Source organism: Lagenorhynchus albirostris, chromosome 16 (genome assembly GCF_949774975.1).
Source record: "Lagenorhynchus albirostris chromosome 16, mLagAlb1.1, whole genome shotgun sequence".
NCBI classification, from domain to species: Eukaryota; Metazoa; Chordata; class Mammalia; order Artiodactyla; family Delphinidae; genus Lagenorhynchus; species Lagenorhynchus albirostris.
In genome coordinates, this window is record NC_083110.1 from 37550331 (window position 1) to 37573831 (window position 23501).

At 35.3% G+C, this 23501-nt stretch overlaps 1 protein-coding gene across 7 annotated transcripts in view; it reads left to right on the top strand.

Annotated features, from left to right (window-relative positions):
• MAPK8 (mitogen-activated protein kinase 8) overlaps nt 1–23501 on the top strand; it is a 116412-nt gene that overhangs the window by 87296 nt on the left and 5615 nt on the right. For 3 of the 7 annotated variants that reach the window (XM_060126673.1, XM_060126676.1, XM_060126674.1), the window contains 7 exons: nt 1134–1299; nt 5023–5094; nt 6446–6628; nt 6947–7071; nt 7615–7678; nt 10551–10628; nt 15087–17525. In XM_060126673.1, the coding sequence (XP_059982656.1) occupies nt 1134–1299; nt 5023–5094; nt 6446–6628; nt 6947–7071; nt 7615–7678; nt 10551–10628; nt 15087–15232 (834 nt within the window). In that variant the 3' untranslated portion in view covers nt 15233–17525. Of the gene's footprint in view, nt 1–1133; nt 1300–4585; nt 4658–5022; nt 5095–6445; nt 6629–6946; nt 7072–7614; nt 7679–10550; nt 10629–15081; nt 19602–22453; nt 22621–22959; nt 23037–23501 lie in introns of those variants that run through there. The other 4 variants (XR_009536162.1, XM_060126671.1, XM_060126670.1 and 1 more) reach the window with 4 other exon arrangements.

Below are 23501 nucleotides of genomic sequence, written 5' to 3' on the forward strand. Positions count from 1 at the left end.
TCAAGGCTCATAATATTTATTTTTGAACACGCAGTGTTACTTTGCAGAGATATTATATTTTGGAAATAGTGACAACATATTTACAGGATAGCAATAATGAAAATTTTCATTTTCTGTTTCAATAAACCTGTTGATATCTATTTTTAATTTGATAAAACCTATAGATTACATATCGCCTAACCCATCCATGATTGCATATCAAAATATGCTAAAGACAGCATACATGCTTCTCTGGATATAGACATTACAAAAGTAATTATTTCAGGCCAGCTTTATTTTGTGTTACATCAGTCACTGGTATTCAATGTATGTGAATCATACTCCTGCTTTCTTTGGTCTCGGTTCATAATAGAATTCATGGGAGCTAACAAGTTCATGGGTTGAACTTGAAGCCATGAGTGTTTATGCTGCTCCCTTTTAATGATCATAGCACAGAATTCCTTGAGGTTGGGTTCAGGTGGGAAATTCTTCACAAAGACATTATTTGGTAGCATCAACAGCAAGTAATTTTATGGATTAGTGGCACCAAGACAATGGTGTCCTACCTCAACTGGCAGTCAAAAATTTTATGAACAAATTTGTACGATTTCGGGTGGGAAATCAGTGATGGAAGGACTGACTTCGATCCTTTAGAGTTGAACGTCTGCCAGCTTGAAAGGTCAAGTGACATGTGCTTGGGTTGACATAGAATGGCCCATTGTTGGTATATAGTATCTATATAAAGCTTGTTTTGACTTTAAAATGGGATCTTTTAAAAGCTGGTAATTTAGTATACAAGTGCATATAAATGCTAACTTTATGATTCTCTCTTACTTTTACTGTAATAGTTCTTACATGAGCTTTGAGATGCCTTTCCAAATTGCTTTCACACCACTTGATTGAAAGTTTCTAGCTAATCATAATTTCTAGCAAATAAAGCATTACTAACTTCTAATAACTGTATATATTCATAAATTAAAAATGCCATCAAGCTAATTTCTCAGATTTGCCTATTATGATGAATCTGTGCAGTGATAACAGTGAGAAAAATGAACAGTAACCATGAATTGTTTTATAAGTGATCTTGTAACTTGTGGACTGCAAAATATTTGTTTATATTATAGCAGCCATTTTTTTAATTTTTATTTTTGAAGGACTTAAAGCCCAGTAATATAGTAGTAAAATCAGACTGCACTTTGAAGATTCTTGACTTTGGACTGGCCAGGACTGCAGGAACTAGTTTTATGATGACACCTTACGTAGTGACTCGCTACTACAGAGCACCTGAGGTCATCCTAGGGATGGGCTACAAAGAAAACGGTCAGCAAACACTATTTACTTGAAATACTGTTCTGATTTATTTGCTTTTGTTTATCAGATTTCTTATGTAAATACTTAAATTGAAGTGCATAGAGTTAAATGTATCGCTGTATGAAATGATGTTTATCAAGAGTTTGAAAGTAACTACAAATTCTGTCATAAATGTTTGGAAAAACTTGGGGCCCCTGTTTATTTAAATACAAATACATAATCATCGACACTACCATTAGATAAAGAATTTGTTGCCATGGCCCCTGTAACAGAATATATACCATTTTCTTGCCTGTAACTTGAAAATGAGCATTCTAACATGGGCTCAAGAAATCTTAAGTTTGCATTAATGATATTTGCACACATTTCCAATCCCATGACATTAAAGTTAATAGCAGTAGCACTTAGTTCAAACTTTAAGGGCTGCAATAAAGCCATTCTGCATAGCTGATGGATAATTAATTTAAGGTTGCCTTTCAGAGAAAACAATGTTTCATCAAAGACCTTGTGTCCAGCCTTAAAGAAATGGCATTATTATGTGCGAGTATAGTCAATTATATGTATCAGCATTAGAATCAAGGTTGAAGAACATTATCAGGCATGTAGTTCGTGAATTTAAAAAAAATTATGCATAAATATACATATATTTATACTTAAGAAATTTTGTTGAATCTCAGTCATTTAAGAGATGAATAAGTCTACACAGGATTTTATTGACTTAAACTATAACTTTTTAAATGTGGTAACTTAATCCAAAATACTTACTAGAATAGGACCTAGACATTTTTTCTAGCAAAGAATCTAAAACAACAGTTCACTTTGAATCAGGAAACTGTACCAAGTCAATTTTTGGGATTCTTTTTTATAAAAGATAACATTGAACTGAAGATTTTAGCTTAATTTTCTTTTCTGAGCTCATTAAAAACACTTTAAATATTTACTACTATTCTTTTGTTCTTAAATAAACATGCTGTTGTCTTACTCTTTATCTAAAATTGCCTTATACCCTGTAAAACCCAGTGAGTTAGATTTAGTATTAGACTTTTTTTTTTTTTGAGAATTGCTGCTTTAAGTGACCGGCATGAAGATTGTTTTTGTATTTGCTGTAAAACCATTGATTGTCACAGATAATGTATAATGTGGCACTCTCTTTTATAATTGTGATCTTGGGAGCTCCCTACCAGAAATTAGCACCAAGAATAACTGTCATATAAAGAATTGACATACTTTCCTTTCTTAGGTAAGAATTATATAGATCTACCTTATTGCCTTTTTTTTAAAATTTTTTTGGGCCCCAGGAAACTGAGTCAAATGTAATGCTTAATTATGATAACTACATTAGCCAGCAAGGTTAAACATAAGAACTTCTGCCTTTTATTAACACCTTTCACCCACCCCCACCTGTTTTAACAACTTTATTTTATATGTCTTTTATTGAAAACCGGCTCAAAGCTTTTTGTAAAGTGTGAGATAATGGAATATATTTAAACTGCCAAATAGACTGAGCAGTTAGACACTGTAAAACTTGCTTTATGTATGAATCAGGCTTATCATATTCTGAGGAAAGTCTTCATTAACCCAGACAATATCTTCCCTCATGCTTGCAGCTTTTGAAATCTGTTTTAAGATGTTTTTCTTAAGATTATGTACATAAGTTGTGTCCTGAATATTTAACTAAAGCTTGCTATTCTCTATAAAGTCCACAGGGAAAAATTATTTTCATAGATTTTTGCCAAAATGAAAACCCTGGAAAAAATTTTTCTCTGAACTGATTGATGAATGTTAACTTTTCCTCTAAAATTTTATTCTTGAAAGTTGAACTATGCCATAAATATAAAAAGATTTGTATGTATTTTAATGTGAAATTTTAGAGAAACTTTAGTTCCACAGGATTTCTAAAATTTGTTCCTAATCTAGCTCCTAAAATTCTGTAATGAACTGGCAGTCTCCTTATGAGTGTATTAGAAAGTACTGACTTTAAGTTCCCAAGTCCTCCTGTATTGGTAAAGGATATATTTCTAACATCTATTCCTGCCCTTTTCTTCTTTTGCTATTAGAGAATTGGGGCCTTCAAACTTCAAAAACAAATGCAAGTTTCTAAAGCTTTCCTTTCAAATTGCTCATTCTCCTCTTGTATTAAACTGCAAGCACCTCCTCTTTTTGTCTGATTTTCAAACCCAAAGATATAAAATGTCAGGGTATGTGGTTAGTTTTAATGAAACAGGTGAAGGTCCTCAAATTGCCCATTTCTATGTCTAGCAGATTCTTTTCAGTATTGACTAGAGCTCTCATTTAAAGTTGACGAGGGTCATGGGACTTCCCTGGTGGTCCAGTGGTTAAGACTCTGCATTTCCACCGCAGGGGGCACGGGTTTGATCCTGGTCAGGGAACTAAGATCCTGCATGCTGTGTGGCCAACAAAAAAAAAAGAAAAAAATTAAAGTTGGCAAGGGTCAGTAAGTCTACTAGGAGACTCTGTAGATAATAAATCTGTGGGAAATTTCATACTGTATTCAGCCAAAACCAACTTCTTAAACCAAAAGCGTTCTGGTTCTATGGGTTTAAAACACTTTAGGTGGAAAACATGAAATATACTTCTTTTACTAGGTTTTTTAAATTATTTGTTCGTTCTCTATGCACTTGTTCCTTTTGGAATAGTAGAGTAAATGCAGCATGGTGTTGCCAAGGAGAAAAATGACCTTCAATTCAGAGTAAACATAGCACCTCTCAAAACGAATTTATTAACTCCAACTTGAAAATTTCTGAAGAGCTTTAGATTAACTTTTTAACTGTAATTATTCATAGAAACATTGTTTCTGTTAAGTATTTTAATATACTAGATTATTTCTGCTCATGCTTTTTTCTTTTATTTGACTTAAAGAGAGAGTATAATGCACAGTTGAACCTCAAAATAGTACAAAGATTTTATTTTTTAAATTTTGCTACCTCATGTACGTTTTCAGCCTTATAAGATTTGTGTTTGGTTCTTTTTCATATTTTATAAATAAATTTTCAGGGGCAAAATGTGTAGGTTTTTAAAATTATGTGATTTCTGTGCATAGCTCTCACTTTAAATTAGATACGTAGTTAAAACGCCACACTTCACATTTGCTTTTGTGAATCAAAGCCTTTTGACAAATATTTTGTGTTTTAAATTATTCCATTAGCTAAAATTAAAATCACTTTTTTCTTTTGGTGATGTTTTGCAGTTTTTATATAATGCAGTCATATTATGCTTCTTTGATTTTAACGACCTTTTGCTTTGCTTTTCCTTCTTTTGTGCTGCAAACATATAGTGGATTTATGGTCTGTGGGGTGCATTATGGGAGAAATGGTTTGCCACAAAATCCTCTTTCCAGGAAGGGACTGTATCCTTGTGCTGCTGCAGCAGTTTAATTAGTTAGGTGATGAACTTCCTTATGTTCTCTAATGAAAATGAATATAGTGTACATTCATACATGTGGGTTTTTTTTAAACAGACGTAAAGTTTGTGGCTGTTATAGTTCAAAAATTGTTGAGATACGAAGCTGAAATGTTTGTAGGCTGCATCTGGCAGTAGGAAATACAGTCTCTGCTGGTAGTTAGAGCACATTCACTGTCATTCATTTTTATTTTATACTGCTTTCTATAATTTTGAAGTATACATGGTGTGTGTGATTTTTTTTAATGTTTATATATATTTTTTTATTTTAACCAAAATCTTTATGTTAATGTCATTGCATTTTGTTTTCAGTTGACATTTGGTCAGTTGGGTGCATCATGGGAGAAATGATCAAAGGTGGTGTTTTGTTCCCAGGTACTGATCGTATCCTTATCTTTGGCCTAAAATGTAGTTTCTAAAGGTCAAAATGTATGACAGCACTTCAGCTTGGTCAGGTATAATGTATTTTGTCTCTCCCTAATAAGAAAGTATTGTTAAATTACTCTTTCAAAATACCACCTGCTATTTGACTTAGACTTTCCTTTCCCTAATTTATTTGTTGTTTCATATGTTAATTCTGAAAACTGCTCAGGTTAATTATCCACAATTATTTGCTGGCTTTGAGTTGATTTATTTAACCTAAATCAAAAGTCATGGCTTGTATTAAATTTTCTAATAATTATACACTTGAGTAAGTCTAGAAGTACTTAGGACATAATATGAATTTTGGAATTGTCTGTTGCTTCTGGTCATCCTTTTGTTTTGTCCTCCCCACTTCCTTTTTTGTTAATGTGCTGTGTGTTCTATGTCTTTTGGTTATTGTCTCATTACTCAACATAACATACTGATCTTTTCATCTGAGAATTTCAGCAGTAATAATTTTACATGGTGATGAGTAGATTTGGGTCATGATTTTTGTTCATCTGAATGACTACTAATCTTTATAATAACAGTGATCTGTTATGTGTCTATCAGCTAGTGAAACTTAGAATTGTTTTAGGAAGAGGAATGGGAAAAACCATATTCACTGGGTTACAATAAGAAAGTTTTAGGTCTTAGTCCACGGGGAGGAGTTGGAGGTGTAAACGCCAAAGATTGGAAGGAAAGAGACCAGAGAATTCTAACCTTACACCTTAACCAAAATACTGAGTCATTTTCTTAAATTTCAGAGCTTTAAAAAAATTTTACTAACATAAGCTGAACAAAGAATGGCAAAAGGAAATGCCATCATTTTCATTGCTACTGGTTTTCTGTTAGTGTAGAAAACTCAAAAAATGCAGGACATGTAATAAATATTTCCTATCTTCTCGGAAATGCATTCACATTTTCTGATAAGCTGGAAGGAAAGGCAAATTTTGTATTCTAAAATTATGTACAGTTTACATTTAGAGTCTTTATGGGTAGTAATTGTCATTTTTCTTTGAACCACTTATCATTTGTATTTAGAATTTGTGTATTTAGAATATAAGAATTTAGAATTTAAGCTTCCATTTTTATGATAAAATTAGTATTAGTAGACACACACATGCACATAATAAATAAGGTTAACAAAGCTTGTTTACTGATCCTTTTTGTCCACCTACAATCATTGCCTTTTGCAAGGTGGCTGTAAGATTTATAACTGCCACATTCTTTCTTAGGATTTTTTACTTGCCATTTTCTTATTTTAATATGGATATGACTAATATGTTGAACATTAGATACACAGTATTTTTTCTTAGCTACTTGATATTAGATATTGATCAGTGGAATAAAGTTATTGAACAGCTTGGAACACCATGTCCTGAATTCATGAAGAAACTACAACCAACAGTAAGGACTTATGTTGAAAACAGACCTAAATATGCTGGATATAGCTTTGAGAAACTCTTCCCTGATGTACTTTTCCCAGCTGACTCGGAACACAATAAACTTAAAGGTACTTTTTATAAACATATATCTTTAATTCCATTGTGGGTAGGTGGGTGGTTGTGGAGGGGGTTTATGAGGGTATATTCATATTCTCATGGGACATAACATTGTCTCTGGGTAATGGAACAGTGTGAGGTTTTAGTTCTTTTTAGTTATTTTTTTGTGATTTTATATTTTTTAATCATATGTATGACCTAATTTTATAGTAAATCTATTCTGTTTAAAACATTTTTTAATAAATGATAATTTCAAGTTTCTGAAATTTATTGATAATTTTAAAGCTTTTATGAGATACGTGTACATTAACGTCTCATTATTTTTGCAGCCAGTCAGGCAAGGGATTTGTTATCTAAAATGCTGGTAATTGATGCATCTAAAAGGATTTCTGTAGATGAAGCTCTCCAGCACCCGTATATCAACGTCTGGTATGATCCTTCTGAAGCAGAAGCTGTAAGTTCTTTTCTTTAATGTTTGAAGACTATATTGTACCCTTAGAGTTAGAATTAAAGTTAGGTTTGGAGGATATTTTAAAATTTTAAATAAAAATATAAATAAATGATGATGGCGTTTTTCTGTTTTTGCATGAAAAGTTTCTTGAGAGAATGAACATATCCAAGTACCTCCTACACAAAATAAAGTTCCCCCCCCACTGTTTCTTGCCTTTTTGCCGTGATACCTTGTATGCTGAGCTAGAATGTTGAGCACTTTGGGAAAACATCTTAACTTAGTTGTAAACAACTTATTATATCCAAATCATAGCACAATTCTATGATATAAATAAAATGTGACCATTTCAAAAACAGGAAGAAAAGAAAAAGACGGTTAAACATCTTTTTTCCTGTCACTGTTCTCTCTACGCAAGATCAGTGTTGATCATTGATCAATCTTGGCCTAATGATGTATTTTTCCAAGTCTGGCTAACATTTCAAATAATTGTAAACAATTTATATACTCCCAATAAACTGACTCAATTATTGTTGCCTTGTTTTTCAGCCACCACCAAAGATACCTGACAAGCAGTTAGATGAAAGGGAACACACAATAGAAGAGTGGAAAGGTAACATTCACCAGATTCTTTAAGATGAAGCTGAAAGAGCTCTGGCTTTCTATGTTGATTTACTCATCGTTTTAGGGAAATGAAAGATATTTTCTATTATTCGTAACTGATATTTAATAATATGATTTAATATTTTTACAAAAGTAGAGAGTATGTCTCCTTCCCTCACTGACTTAATCCCAGTGTCTTTGTTCCCCACCCCAGACAAAGACACATTTGTGCTTTCTGGAACTTTTATGTTCTTCCATAGTCTACAAAAATACAAACTTGTGTGTTTGATGTCTCCCCCTTCTCCTCTCCCACCCTGTTTTAATCACATATGGTTGTATACAGTGCACACTTGCTTTGTTGATATAATCGTATATTTTAGAGATTATTCTCTCTTGCTCCATATACCTGGCTCATTTGGTTTAATAGCCGGTTAGTGATCTGCTGTTCGCCTGTGTCACAGGGTTCTGTATCTAACAACCATTTGAAGAGCATTTAAGTTGTGTCTAGTCTGTTGTTACAAACAACTCTGCAGTGTTCTTGTGCACATCTGAGAACATGCCTGTAAGAAAAATCCTACAAGGAGATTCACTGGGCCAAAGGACATTTTTCAGTTATTTCCGATTACTCTCCAGAGAAATTGTAGCAGTTTACACTTCCATCAGCATTTTATGGGAATGTCTCTTTTACCCCCACCCTCACCAACAGAGTGAGTTAATTTTTAATCTTTGCATATCTAATAGTTTTATTTTATTTTTTTACTTTGGTTGAACATTAATAATGCTTTGAAAGTCATGACAATGTTAAAATATTTCTTTCTTTAAAAGATTGCCTTGGACAGTTCAGCCACGTAATTTTTAGATCCTGCTTGCCTCCATTTATATTGTTGTCATTTTATATTTTGACCACTTTTGTAACTACATGACTTTGGACAAGTCACTTAAAATCAGGTAGACAGAAGACATGTTATTAAGAGCTAAGAACCTAAATACTTGGAAGGCAACAATATAAACCGGAGCATGTTATCCGTCTACAGATTTATTTGGGAGGAATGAATTTGATTCTTTCTTCTTAGGAATAACCAGAGATTAGTTTTCGCTAAGTCGACTTTGGGAGACATATAGTTAGACTCTGTAGAGCCCACCAGAATGATAGAATTGGGTAGAACCTAGTGCATCTATATATGTAATATACAGGAGTATAGAAACTATAGATCAGAGTATGTATCAAAGTATCTAACATGATATTTTTATGTATCATTACATTTACAGTAAACATTTATGGTATTTCATGGAATCTTAATAGGCCACCAATTGTAAAACACACTAGTATGTACCACTAAGAAAGAAGAAACAATGCCAGTTGTACTGCACGACTGATTATAGATGCAACCCAGTTTCAAAGATATTAAACTGTGAAAAAAGTACATCTTAAAATCAGTGAAACATTGTATTTTCATTTGTATATGGTTATATCTGGGATTTTTGATTACTGTAAGCATGTTTATCTTTATTCTGTATCTTTTTCTCCTAGCCCCAAATGCCGTTTAGTAATTACCTACAAACTCCCTTTTTCAAGATCTGCTTAAGAATTTTAGCATCATAACAGAAAAATTCATTGCCAAAGCCATTAACTACAGATTGCTTTGTCTAGTTAGTACTCCTGATTAGCTTTGGTTCTTCTGCCTCAGTCCCATTTTACAAAGGAGTATTTTCTCTCTCTTTTTAATCCTCCTATCCGGAATGCTTATCATTCCTTTTTGTTTCTTTAAAGAAAAGCATCTCCCATTCTTTCCTCTATCAAGACTTGCTATTTTTCTTCTTCCCAGCCCAAGTAGGTTACCATCGCAAGCAAACTTAGGCGTCTCCAGCTCTTGTTCATCCCAACATATCCACTTGTTTTACCTTATTATCAACATAAATGTTGCCATACCCTGTGATCAGAAATCATTTATTGAAAGTTTAATGTAAAGAATTACAGACTCCTTGAAATTCTGTGCAACAATTTTTGTTTATACATTTTTCTCAGAAGAGGGTTCATTGCTTTTATACAATTCTCAAAGGATTTTATGACCCAGAGATGATGATGAATAATGGCAATGTTAGCATCCACCAGAAGGTTCTTCTTAAGTCAGCATTCAGACTCATAAGGCACATCACACTTGACATCAGGATCATGTAGAAGAATACAGGGCAGGAGGCACGTACACTGCAGGGCAGGATCTGGTGTTACTCTTCAGTTGGAGTAGTCCTCCCAGCAGTCCACCCACTGTCCAGAAGCCTAGTTAAAGACCAAGATTCTCATGAAGAAATTCTTGACAGTCATAGCATGCCATGCTTCAACTCAGAAGGAGTTAAAGTATAGTTACCTGATTCTTTTCCTTTAATAAAAATATATTTATATTCTATTCTGATTAAAGAAGGTTCCACATACTCTTGCATTTAAATCTTTTAACAGATATCTGGGTAAGTACCTACAGTGTACCAGGTACAATGCCAGGGCTCAGGAAATAGAAGTTAAAGACAAATTTGATTCAAGCCCTTACTGAGAGAATTAAATTAGCATTTGCTGTACAGAATGATATGGTATAGTACAAAGTGTTGGTGGAGTAAAAAAGATAAAGCTTCTAACCCCAGCTCTATCTTAATCCAACTTCTGGAATATTACAGCAGAGACTTTGCTTCTTTCAATATAATTCATGGTTGAGGATCAAGAAATTGTTATTAACACCTTTGAATCTTAGGCTGACACTTCTGGACCCTCTGCCATTGCAAGAACACCATTCGAAGTACTTAGTGTGTGCAAAAATTTTTTACTTAAAACATACATATCTTGGGAGATTGCCTCTCAGACTTTGAAAAGTTTTTGTTCACCTCTTTTTCAGAATTGATATACAAAGAAGTTATGGACTTGGAGGAGAGAACCAAGAATGGAGTTATACGGGGGCAACCCTCTCCTTTAGGTTGGTTACAATATAAGCTTAGTTAAGATTACAGTTTACTTCTTGTGTTGTAGTCTTCAGTGGCCTGAAACCTTCAGTTCTTTCCATATTTAGTACCGTTAGTATTAAAAGTTTATTAACTATAAGGAATACAATTTCTGTGGTAAATTTGAAAGCATTGGTACACTGTTCTATCAGTACATTGTACTAGTATATCAGTAACTGACTTCATAAAATGCATATCTTTTTCTTTGATACTGACATCCCATTGAAGAACAGAAATTTAAAACGTTTTTTGGTGGTTGTTGGCATTGTTGTCTTTAAAGAAGAAATTTATCACAATTCAATATATTTACCTTTCTGTGATTTAACAGTCCTTACTTTGGATAAATAAACTAAAACTTCATGGCAAAATTCTGTACGGGATGCCAATTTTGTACATGATACCTCTTTCTCATTTTGGTATTTTTGATTTGTTTAAGGCAGTAGCATTAAAACTGCTGTCAGAAGGTATTCTAGCTCTTAAGAACATTGGTTTGCAGGAGTTAAACATTTTCTTTTATCATAAGCTCATCTTATATTAAATTTTAGTACTTGTTAAAGCATAAAGAATTTAAAGGAAAAGTTAAATGACAGGTAACATGTACATATTAAGTACATACTACATGACAGACACTGATAGTTTTTGTACTTTGTTTCATTCAGCCCCCCAGAACCCTGAGGAAGGGGTTGTTGTGCACATTTTACAGATGAGGAAACAAGTTTAGAAAAATTAAATGATATAAGACTACAAATCTTTTGTGTAGAAAAGCAATACTTGAAGCCATGTTTATCAGTAACTTCAGAGGGCGTGGTTTTTCCAGCATCCCATATGGCTGGCAACAGAGAATAGGGCAGTTTTAGGGAAGAGATTAAATTTGAGCTGAGCCTTGAAGGCTGAGTAAGGTTTCAACAGGTAGGTCTTGAATTTGCGTGAAACTATGCCATTTTAATCCTTCTAAAATTCTTATACATTCTAAGAAAAAAAAGGATATCATATTTAGCATCAATGAAGTAAGATATATAGGTATAGTTTCAGGTGCCCATTTTGTTGTACTATAAACATATATTTGTTTAAATAATTTTTGTAGCTTCCTATGACATTTTTGGTTATATTTTGAGTTCTTTTAATTCTTTGTTTTTTAAACCTTGATCAAGAATGCAGTCTTCCAAATTTTAATATAGATCCTCTTGAAAACATAAATTGGTTTCAACAGCTTTTTACCTACAATTAGCTGTAACAAAAGCTATCTTATAAATGCTTTAGTAACTCAGTTAATTAGCTTTGTATTGATATACAGTAGTCATATAAGTGAATTGTTCATGATGGAGGCTTGAATGGAATTTGAAAAGTCCATTTTTAGGGAGGTTTTATACTTTAGCATACTGTCCTAGTGATGGCACATCCTAAGTGTCAAATGTTTGAGTAAACTTAATAATCTCATGAGATAGATAGAGCAGTTGTGTTTGTTCTTAATTTATAAGTGAAAAATTTGAATCCTAGACAACACTTAACTATGGTTACAAAATAAGTCAGTGGAAAGGACAGGACTGCAAGTTTCTAGACATTTTCTGGATTCTCAGTTATAGCTGGCAAAGAAGAGTGTTAGTAAATTAATCTGTTATAAAAATATTCAGTTCTTGAATATATGCAAAAACAGAAGATAAGTATTTGATGACTCAGAATATCAGATAATCACAATACCATTTCGACTTGATTTTAAAAAGTAAATATTTTTCCCTCTGGATTGCCTCTTATCTTTATTTTGGGTTGGCTAATACTAAAATGAGTTTGCATACCTTTGAGTGTGTAGAGTCACTGAGAGGGAAATGACCCAGATATCTGAAATTAAAGATTTTTCCATATTATTGCTGTCCGGATATTGAGAATTTACTATTGGCTTGGCCCAAAAGTTCGTTTGGGTTTTTCTGTAACTTACGGGAAAACCCGAATGAACTTTTTGGCCAACCCAATATATTACTTTAAAGGTCAGAAGTAAACAAGTTTTTTTTTCCTTAGGTATTTGATTTTCAGATTAAAAAGTTAACTGTTTAATTATGATGCATTTAAAACACAACATTGTAAAGCAATTATACTCCAATAAAGATGTTTAAATAAAAATCAATTCAAGAGAAAAAAATGATTTTTATTAGATTAAAAAATTTGGATGAAATAAAATTTGGATAAAGAAGTAGAGGCATGAAAAAGTATATAGAACCCTTTTATGATTTGAATGTTTCAGTACAGGTCTTTGAAATAAAATTTGGATAAAGAAGTAGAGGCATGAAAAAGTATATAGAACCCTTTTATGATTTGAATGTTTCAGTACAGGTCTTTGAAGCTAGCCATAATGTTGTATACTCTTTAGTCAGAAAAGGTGCATTCTGTAGTGTACCAATTGAACTTTTAAAAGTTTAGTATCTTCATTTCACTCTGGCTGGGAGCCTAATGGGTTCTTGGGTCTAGAAGGTTATCACATTTCTCCTTTTCCTCTCTATTAGGCCTGAAGTACCCAGTCTGCTTTTCTTTCCCAGTGTACCTCCCATCACCTGCTCTATCCCTTGTGGTTCCATTCCTTTCTGTTTCCCAGTCCCTGCCCCACTGCCCTAAAGATTTGCCTATTCCCATTCCCTAGCTATTTCATTGTTAGATTTGAAGACAAGCTCTCAGAGGACCTTTCATATTTAAGTGTTTTTATTGCTTGTCATTGGACACAAAGGAGGGATAATTTCAAACAATGAGGTGCTGCGTTCTGGAACAGTGGTTTTCAACCTGCTTAGTTTTAACATCATGGGGTCCCTGAAACTCACCCCTATTCTTATTGCTCAGTTTGAAAACCATTGGTTTTTATTCCATGAATGTGTTCTTAGGAATTTTTGTATAACTTACGTTATTTAATATACTCAAATTTGAAAAGACTCTTATTTAGTGCTCATGTAGTTCAAAAGCACTTACCTAGTGCATGAATCACCTTTACCTTTTCCCAACCCCACGGTGTCATTTCCTTCCCTTCCTGACCCAACCCCCTTGAGAGGATTTTTCTATAGGTTAAGTATTCCTGTTGCTTTTTAAAATCCAGGAAATGCTTGTTAGGCTATACTTTTGGTAAAGGAAACAGTCTCCCCGTACTTTCGTGTTTAATAAGTCTGTATTTGCATTTACCAAGTACTTATTAGAACTGAAATAACAAGACTTGAGTTTACGTAACTGGGGCACTTGTGTGGCTCGGCAAGTCACGTAACCAAATGGGGCGGTTGAACTGAGGATCCATTGAATTAAAATGATTTTAATCTTCGTCTTGGCTTTTGCTTAAAAACAAGATGTACCAGAAGGATTGTTTGGACTTTACAGTGAGAAGATATCATAGAGCATTTTTTTTTTAGGGCAGTAGTTTTTTTTAAATTTATTTTATTGAAGTATAGTTGATTTACAACATTACATTAGTTTCTGGTGTACAGCAAAGTGATTCAGTTATACATACATACAATAGTTCGCATCTGCTAATCCCAAACTCCCAATCCATCCCTCCCCCACCACCCCCTCCTGCTTGGCAACCATAAGTCTGTTCTCTATGTAAGTCTGTTTCTGTTTCATAGATAAGTTCATTTGTGTCATATTTTAGATTCCACATATAAGTGATATCATATGTTATTTGTCTTTCTCTTTCTGACTTACTTCACTTAGTATGGTAATCTCTAGGTCCATCCGTGTTGCTGCAAATGGCATTATTTTGTTATTTTTTTATGGCTGAGTAGTATTCCATTGTATATATGTACCACATCTTCATTATCCATTCATCTGTCATTGGACATACAGGTTGCTTCCATGTTTTGGCTGTTTAAATAGCGCTTCAGTGAACATTGGGGTATATGTATCTTTTCAAAGTATAGTTTTTGTCTGGATATATGCCCAAGAGTGGAATTGCTGGATCATATGGCAATTCTCTTTTTAGTTTTTTGAGGAACCTCCATACTGTTTTCCACAGTGGCTGCACCAATTTACATTTATTAGGGCAGTAGTTTTTAACTCTTTGAGTCATACATTCCTTTGAGATCCTCTCTCCAACAAAATGCAATGCAGACAGTTTTGCATGTATTATTAAGTGTTATTCACACACAGTCGGAAGCCAATTCATGAGTCTTGCCGTAGGACCATTTCTAACTATAACTTGGACTTAATAATTCTTGTCCTGAACTGAAAATGAAAAACAAATTAGTAGAAAGGACAGGTTACCAGACGTTTTCAGAATTCTTACCTCGTAGCTAGCAGTGAAAAGTGTTTGTTAGTGTTGTGTTGAATATCACTTGTGATTATTTTTAGTGAGCCTTTTAAAACCAAAAGAAAAATTATTGACCACTAGAGGTGGTCAGTACAGTACAAGTAGCTCGGTCTGCAACTCTGTCTGCAACTGATTTGCTGTTTTGTTTCTCATAGCACAGGTGCAGCAGTGATCAATGGCTCTCAGCATCCATCGTCATCATCGTCTGTCAATGATGTGTCTTCAATGTCAACAGATCCGACTTTGGCCTCGGATACAGACAGCAGTCTAGAAGCATCAGCTGGACCTCTGGGCTGCTGTAGATGACTACTTGGGCCTTGTGGGGGTGGGAGGGATGGGGAGTTGTTTAGTCATTGATAGAACTACTTTGAAAACAATTCAGTGGTCTTATTTTTGAGTGATTTTTCAAAAACATAGAATTCATTTTGTAGTAAAGTAGTTTTTTTCTTAATTTCAAGTGATGTAATTTAAAACTTAAGTTGTGTTTTAAAACAGCAACAAAACTATTTTTGCTGTAATTAACTGTATAATGTAAACCTAATTATTTTATCATGGTTTAAAATTTTTGCATATTTGCTTTATCTTATGCTGCTGATTTTTTTTTTTACTGAATTTGTAAGATTTTGTTTATCAAAGCAACTGTTATGTGGTGACTTGCCTATATCATGAATTATTTAAGATTTTTATAGTTTTTTTATTAGAATTTATTCAGATGTTTTGTTCATGATGCTATCCTTTAGGGTTATGTGCTTATCAATGAAATAACCCCAGAGGAGTGAGGGAAAATAACCTGTAGCCAGTTATATTCAGGAATAACTACTGTAAATGATGAACGTGTTAAAAAAAAAACCTCCAATATTTGCTACTTGCCAATTCTGATTTAGTTACAACAATTGGTAGGTAATCCTACATGAATTTTGGCAAAAGCCCCATCATCTAAATGGTAGAATAACTCAGAGCATGTCTTTGAAGATGTTGGGCATCTACCACCACCCTCCTATCCCCCATCCTACCCACCAAAAGTAAGAGAATATGGTGTTTTCTGCAAATTTGTGGCATGCTCAAAGCTTATGATCACGTAAAGTCAAGAGGCTACTTCATGAATAATACATTTCAATGGAAATAAACAGATGGTTCACCTTTACTAGCTATGAGCCTGTTTTTATATACACTGAGTTAATCTACTCAGGCTGTAGGCCCCAGCAATGATTTAGAGTCTGGTCTTTCTCTTTCCTGCAGCCTCGGGCCCTTGGACCTATTTGGTTTCTAGAGTGTCAGTCAGTTGAGCACCAGTTCTCAGGGTGTTTCTGGCCATTTGATTCTACCTGTGGCATAATCATATTTATACTAGCTGTTGGGAGGTTCCAAAGCCTACTTAGATTTCTGTAGGTGATGTATAAAATGAGCAATATACCGTTCATCTGAAAATAGTAGCACACAGCCATATATAGGATATCATTTTCTAAGGAATGTTTCTTCACATTGAGTAGAGCAGGCATAATTGGTGGTTATTTAGTCTGAGTCTTTAATTTTTTTATACCTGATTTTCAATAAAACACACAATGTGGATGTTGAACAGTGTAAGAATGGTGCTGCTCCTGACAGTTGTATGTTAACTGTTTACATTTTATATCTGCAGAATTATTTCTCTATAACTGAATTTTTCTTAAGTAAAATGTCATTGAAGTCTCATTATATCTGAAATACATTGTCTGTAATGCCCCAGGCACTTTTTGTTATTTTTGGAACAAGAGGCATTTCATGTAATGAACTGGGAAATGCATACTTAAGTAAGCTAAAGGTTCTAGGCAGAAAGCCCAATGGAATTAATGACCAGCAGGAGCAAGAACTGGTGCGGCTCAACGTGCAGCGTCTGAAAGTCCACTTGGCATGTTATTCATATATTCAGTGCAAAATTCGTTTTGAGTAAGGTATTTTAGGTCATTGTTAATGTGCAATATTTAGGATTAAAATACATTAATAGCCATTTTATATGCTTTGAAATAGTAAGTTTGTCTTTGATGGTTTAAAGTGATTTCTAGCCTCTTGAAGTTGGCAGCCTTTTTATTAATCCCTTTTCTACTGATATGACAGGGTGCATTAATTAGGCAAATTAAAGTTTTAAGACTATAACACCTTTTGAATCGTAGAAACAGGATTGGATTTACAATTTCAGAAGAAATTTGAGCATGAGTGTGTTCCTAGTTTTTATTAGTTTGACAGTTAACTAGCTTTATTTCTATAGGATAGATTATTTCACTATTGCACTTTAACAACTGACATGCTCTCAGAAGATTCCCTTATTTTCTGTTTCCTCGCTGATAAGCCATCTCTTGATACAGATTTTGGTTAAGCAAGGAAAACCAAGTGTTGTTACAGTATTGTTTGTTGTAAATGCCAGCTCCCACTTGCCAACCAGCATGTTTCAGTTGATCAGAGAAGATCAACTCTTATTAGTCATGTAGACTAAAATACTTGTTATATCCTGAAAACAAAGTCTAAGTGTTGCTTGTCCTGGGTTTTTAAAAATGCAATAGCTAAATACAACCTTCCCTCTTCTCTTAACTGTATTAAATTAAAAATGTGCTAGTTCTTTGTATTTTACTTTTGAACCTTTAAAAACATCTTAAACATTTTTTTAAAGAAATTACAAATAAGATTTCTGTCAAGCAGTACTTACGTAAAGCCACTTTGCTTATCTTATAACTTTGTTTTTTCAACTTTATATACTTAATATACCCATGGTCTTACTGTCAGAAAATTACTTTGACCAAGATATATTGTTTAACTTTATAGGTTAAGAAAGAGACAATAATTCTTTCTACATATTTCTTCCTGGTTACTGTTCTGTTACCCTCTAATATAAACTATTTGTTAAATGATTGTGTTGTTGGGATTGCTTAATTATAATAGACATAGACAAAGCATCTCAACTCTTCATACTGTTTGCTGAACAGTTCTCATTTTGTTACACACCCTCGGCTGCTGATTGTTCCTGGTATGCACTCTTCCAAGTTGGTAAAGGTACAGTGCATTCACACCAGACTTCCTAAGAGAAATGCCAGCCTCTTAAGTGAAAAGGCTACCATACAAACCCCTTAACGATATCAAGAAGCTTGATTATATGTGAAGCAGCAGACTTTCTCATAAGCCCTTTCATTATTTTGTTCCATGCTAATCCTGCTGTGTTGTCTAAAAAGGTAAAGGTGAAGAGGACATGGATGATCTGATAGTGAAATCAGCAGCAGGCAAGTGAAGTGAAGCCGTTTGGGGTTACAGATAAGACTTGGTATACACTATCGGCCAGTATGTGCTACACTATGAAGATGTAACTACTCATTGTTGCCTAGGCACAAGCCTGTACAACATTTTGAGGTAAAAACATAGTCTATTTTCAAAAATACTGTTGTAGTTTGTTTGTGAGTGTTGTTCATTAGTCACACATTAGCTGTAGAGTGAATGCATGATGCCCCATGACCCCAGTAAACTCTTACCGGTAGAAAAACCAAACACTACTGTTCTGTCATTAGCAGACCTCTTAAATGTTGCCTCCGGATCCTTTACATTTTAGTGTACATTGTGTTTCTACTGATCTCTCTTAGGTTTTTCCCGAATCAGAGGAAACTAATTTTTCCTTAATAGCAAGCAAGATGAAGATGTATAAGGGCATTGAAGCAGAAATGTGTAGTTTGGGGTACGATTAGAAAACTGGTAAGGAAAACAAAAGTCCTAATTAATTTCAAACTAACTGCTCTTAGTTAAGTGCTCTTAAGGAGAGTCTAGTAAGAGTAACACATTCTGGCCATTTCTAATTTAGATTCTCTTTGTTACTGAAACTTCTGAGAAATACTACCTGTGGATTAGTTTTGCACAATGTTTTTTTCTCACAATAACTTACAAATTAAACTAGGTTTTTATTGAACTACCTCACACTAATTTTCTATGCTTTCCCAAGTAAGCGGTTGCCCTTACTGTTAGATCTTCGCTGAGTGAATTATAAATGTGTGTTAAATACTTCATAGCCAGTGTCGACACAACACCAGTAAGTATGTAAAATATATACCTTGCATCGGTAAGAGAGACTCACCTGTAAAATCTTTTACTGTGTATCTTGGAGTATGGTGTTAGATGTGCTCGTTGGACATAATTACTGTCTGTTTTTGTAAGTAGAAACCTGCTCGTGATATCAGTCCATTCTTTACATTTTACAAAAGGAATAAATCTTAGTAAATTTTACGAAGAAATAAATTACTTTTGTAGGCCCGATATTTGGTATATTTTTGAGAAGCTCTTAATCTTTTAGCTGAATGATGAAGTTAAACTGAACTAGCTGTCTACCTGGACTGTGACATCTATTTTCTCACTATAGTTTATCCTGTTCAACAGGTTTTGAAACCTGAAACCCAAGTATCATAATTGACATTTGCTTTTCTCCCTATATGATGCCATTCCTTCTTCATTTCCTCTCTCTTCCCTGTGTTCCATTCCCTCTCCTCTCCCCTCCTCTAGACAAAACAAATGGGGCACTTTGTAGGGAATGCTGAGATAATTATTGTGGTTTTTAATCATTCATGCCCTAGTCATTAAACATGCACCACTGGAATGTGAACAATGTTATCTAGTATGTTAATTGGTTATAATATTTTAAATAAAAAAGAAAAAAGTGATATGAAAATTATGAAATTAAGAGTTTTTCATTGAAAACAAAATATAAATTTTTGATAAAAAGTTTTTCTGGGCAATTTTAAGATTTCCTATGGATTGAGATCAAAGGGGTGCTAGGGCAGGTCTCTTAGATTTGGATTTTATACAAACTGTGAAGAGGCTAAACTATCACCCTGGTTTTCTCGTTTACCTACTCTTGCTTTTCTGGTGTTTGAACTTGCTAGAGAAACATTATTTTAAAAAGGGAATTTGCTTCAGTGCCCTTAACCTATAGTTCTTTGTAACCATGTGAGAGAGCAGCCACCATGGCCACTTGGCAAGAATAAGTATTTTAAAAGGATCTGTTTCAAAACAAACCAGGGATTTCAGCTCTGAGCGCATTTCCAGCTTTGCCATGCAGGTGTTCTCTTTGCCTACACTGGGCAGGCTGCTATGTGGGTGTCAGGGTCTGTCGCTGCATGTGCCCAGTCTCCATGTGGTGACACTCCTCCATCTTGCTCCACTCTTGCTCCAGATAACGCTCATATCCATGAGGGTCCCACCCCCCTCGCCTGCATTCATGCTTCCCTGCTCTGAGGAGAGGATAGCCTGGGCCAAGCTTCTGCCTGACCACTGCTGCTCCATCAGCTGATGTGATTGCCAACCTGGTGCTCTCTGCCTCATCACAGTCAAGGAAGAGGCCTCCAGTGATAGACTGGGTGGCAAGAGCAGACATCCGTGTGGAGTGTTGAGTTAATTTAATTTCCACCCAGCCATAATACCCTAGTGACACCAAATAAAATGGAGTAAGTAATGCATTCTTGTTAATTGAGGTACTACATTTATTTTACTGTTGCTCCTCAAAAGGTCCATTGACTTTATGTGAATGGAAATTGATTTGTACTGGTTTTATGGTTTGAAATTTTTTTATTTAGCTTTTATAGCTAATACACCAATATGTCTTTGGACTTCATTTGAAACTAAAAGATACTTCAAATATGCTCTGTAAAGTTAGACTTCTAACATATTTCATTTACAACATCCTGTTGTCTCTTTTCCTGCTTTGGTAGTTAGTAATATATTTCATTTAATTCCATCAATTAATGTGTGCATATATGTCTAAGACCCTATGTTAGAAGCTGGAAGTGAGGAGTGATCTAAAAATGGATGACACTCAGAGTCTAGGCAGCCTGATTGAAGTAAGTGTTGTGTGAGGAACAAAGACCATGCTGAAGGGACACAGGGAAGGACTGATTAGAGGAAATGAGGGTTTCGCAGAGGAGGCATATTTTTTAAGGCATTTTTGGAGAGGAAGGGTATTCCCAGATAAAGAGAAAGGCAAGGAGTGAGGAATGGTCTGGCGGGGTGTGAATGTAAAGAGAGAATGTGATGGGAGATAAGACTGAAAAGTTGAAGATCAGAATTGAAACGTTTTGAAGAAATTGTCATCATTTTAAAGGCAGTAGGAACTACTGGTTTGTGAGAAAGAGGAGTTAATATGATCACACCTTTGTTTTATGAGGGTCACTGACAGTGGGATCAGGTCTGGTTAGACGAGGCATGGAGATTGGTGACTGGGAAGCCAGATACTTTGTTCATATTGAGAATGGAAAATTGGGGACTCAGATTGCCATAACATAAGTGAAGTTGCCAAGATTAGCATTTGGGGCCAGTTGGTCAGCACACAAGAGATTGTGCAGGGAAAATATATTCAGTGTATTCTACAGTTTGTACATCACAGTTCATGACAGAACACACTTCAGGTATGGCATCCGCTTGCCACTTAGTATTTCAGGAGTGAAGGAAAGGAAAGATTGCTCCCTAACTGCCTGTAGACCTCTCCAGTCTTGTAGTCCCTTTCCTCGTGAGGTCTGCGTCATCCCCTTGTGTGGTCTGTGCACCATTTTCACTAGTGTCATTTTGTGGACAGAGGGAAAAGATAGGGGATTCCTGTTGGATGTAACATAAGACTGTTAGAGTTACCCGGACAGGTGGGGGCATAGTTGTGATTGCTGAGGATTGAGTGAGTAGTGATGCAGTAGTAAAAACAGTACTTTCAGAAAGTTGGCAGGAAATATAAAGAATCATGACAATGTCTTGAGGGGTAGACTGAGGGGTCAGAACACGTTAAAAGGGAGAATTTAAAAGCACATGTGCCTCGATGAGACAAGGTCCTGGAGAGGGTGGGATCTACTGAATCCTATGGATCCAGCCTGAGTTCCAGATGGAGAGAGTGGGTGATCTTGGACAGGTTCCAGCTTTGCTGAGCCTGGTGCTGCTGCATCTGTCACAGGATGGGAGATAGTCTGTCACAGGGCTGCTGAAATGATCTACTTCGTGTACTTTTATCAAAATAATTAGTGTAAAGCAAATATAATTGTTGACTTTAGCCTTGGAAAGGAATAGAAATGGTTTAAGATAATGGAGAAATGTTGCAGAGAAAGGGAGGAATTTTGTGTGGTCCCCCATCTGAGAACTTATATACATGCTGACCGCCAAGTCATCCTCTTCATCCCTAGTAGTCCCAATTTTCATGTGGTTGGTAAGAATAATTCTCACTTGAGAGACATGCCTCAAAATCAGTATTGAGGGTTGTTGCTGTTGTTTTTTCTGAGAAGTAGAATTAAACTTTGTTTTGATTCTATTTCATATATCATTCCTGCCATTCAGCTCATTCCAGCTGAACCTCCTCCATGGCATATACTTTACATCTTTGTGCATATTACTCCCGCCATTTGCCCATTTGAAATCCTCATTGCTGAAGGCCCACGTTTGATAATTTCTCCTCTGATAAACTTTCTCTGCAAGGACTTTTTATTTCATGTCCCCATTGCATGTTTCCTTTAATTTATTCGTTCATGCACTCCCCATTTTGTTCCACAGAGAATACAAGACAACAACGTGCTGTATGTCTTTCCCTTTTGTTCTGTGAGGGCATCCTGTGTGCTAATCTACTGATGCTTCGCCTTGGAATCCCTTGGATGGAAGAGCCTGTCTTACTCCTAGATCACGATGACTGGGAAGTAGGCATTCAATCAGTATTGGTCTGGGTAAGCTAATGACTAGGACTATCTTCTATACCGTTTCTATCCTCTGAAATCCAGTATTCACTGCCTTCAGAATCTGGCATAAGGAAACTGCATACAGCACTATGAAATTACTGTAGTAATGTGAGCATGTGCTCTGACACCAGATACCTAAAGTAGAATCCTGGCTTCACACTAGTTGCCTCACCTACAGCAAGTTGCCTAAACTCTTTATGGCTCTGTTTTCTCAGAAGGGTTTAGAGGGAGAAGGTGATTCTGATATAGAAATAGAACTATGAGGGGGATGGTTTTTCTACAGGCTTCCCAAGATGATTCTGATATGGCCCGTCCATTTGTTACCAGCTGCCTTGGAGAACTAAATACCAAATCCTCCACCGGGAGCAGCGACAAATGGGAGACAGCATGCAGCAGAGAATGAGGTAGGTCATGCTCCAGGGTGTTAAGAAGGGAACTGGGAAGGTACCAGGAGACTGCTGATGGAGCCCAGAAAGGGAGGAGGAAGTGGAGGAGGGACAGACCATGCTGCCAAAGTGGTTATCATGCCCCCGCCCTCCCTAAAACCCTTCAAGGACTCAATACCTAGCAGTGATGCCCCAAGTTTGTTGCACTGAACACTAGTTCTGTATTGAATTAGTAGCAATATTCTTGGAGAGCTTACTCTATGCCAGGCACTTAAGTGCTTTGACTGTATGAGCTCACAGTTTTTACAACAACTTTATGAGGTAAGAACTGTTACTCTCCCCTCCTATTATATGATCAAACTGAGGCACAGAGATGCTGAGTAACTTGCTCAGGGCTACACAGCCAACAATGCAGTGGGGCTAGGATTTGAATCTGGGTAGTCTGCCTCCGTTTTCACTCTAACCACTGTGTTCTACTGCCTG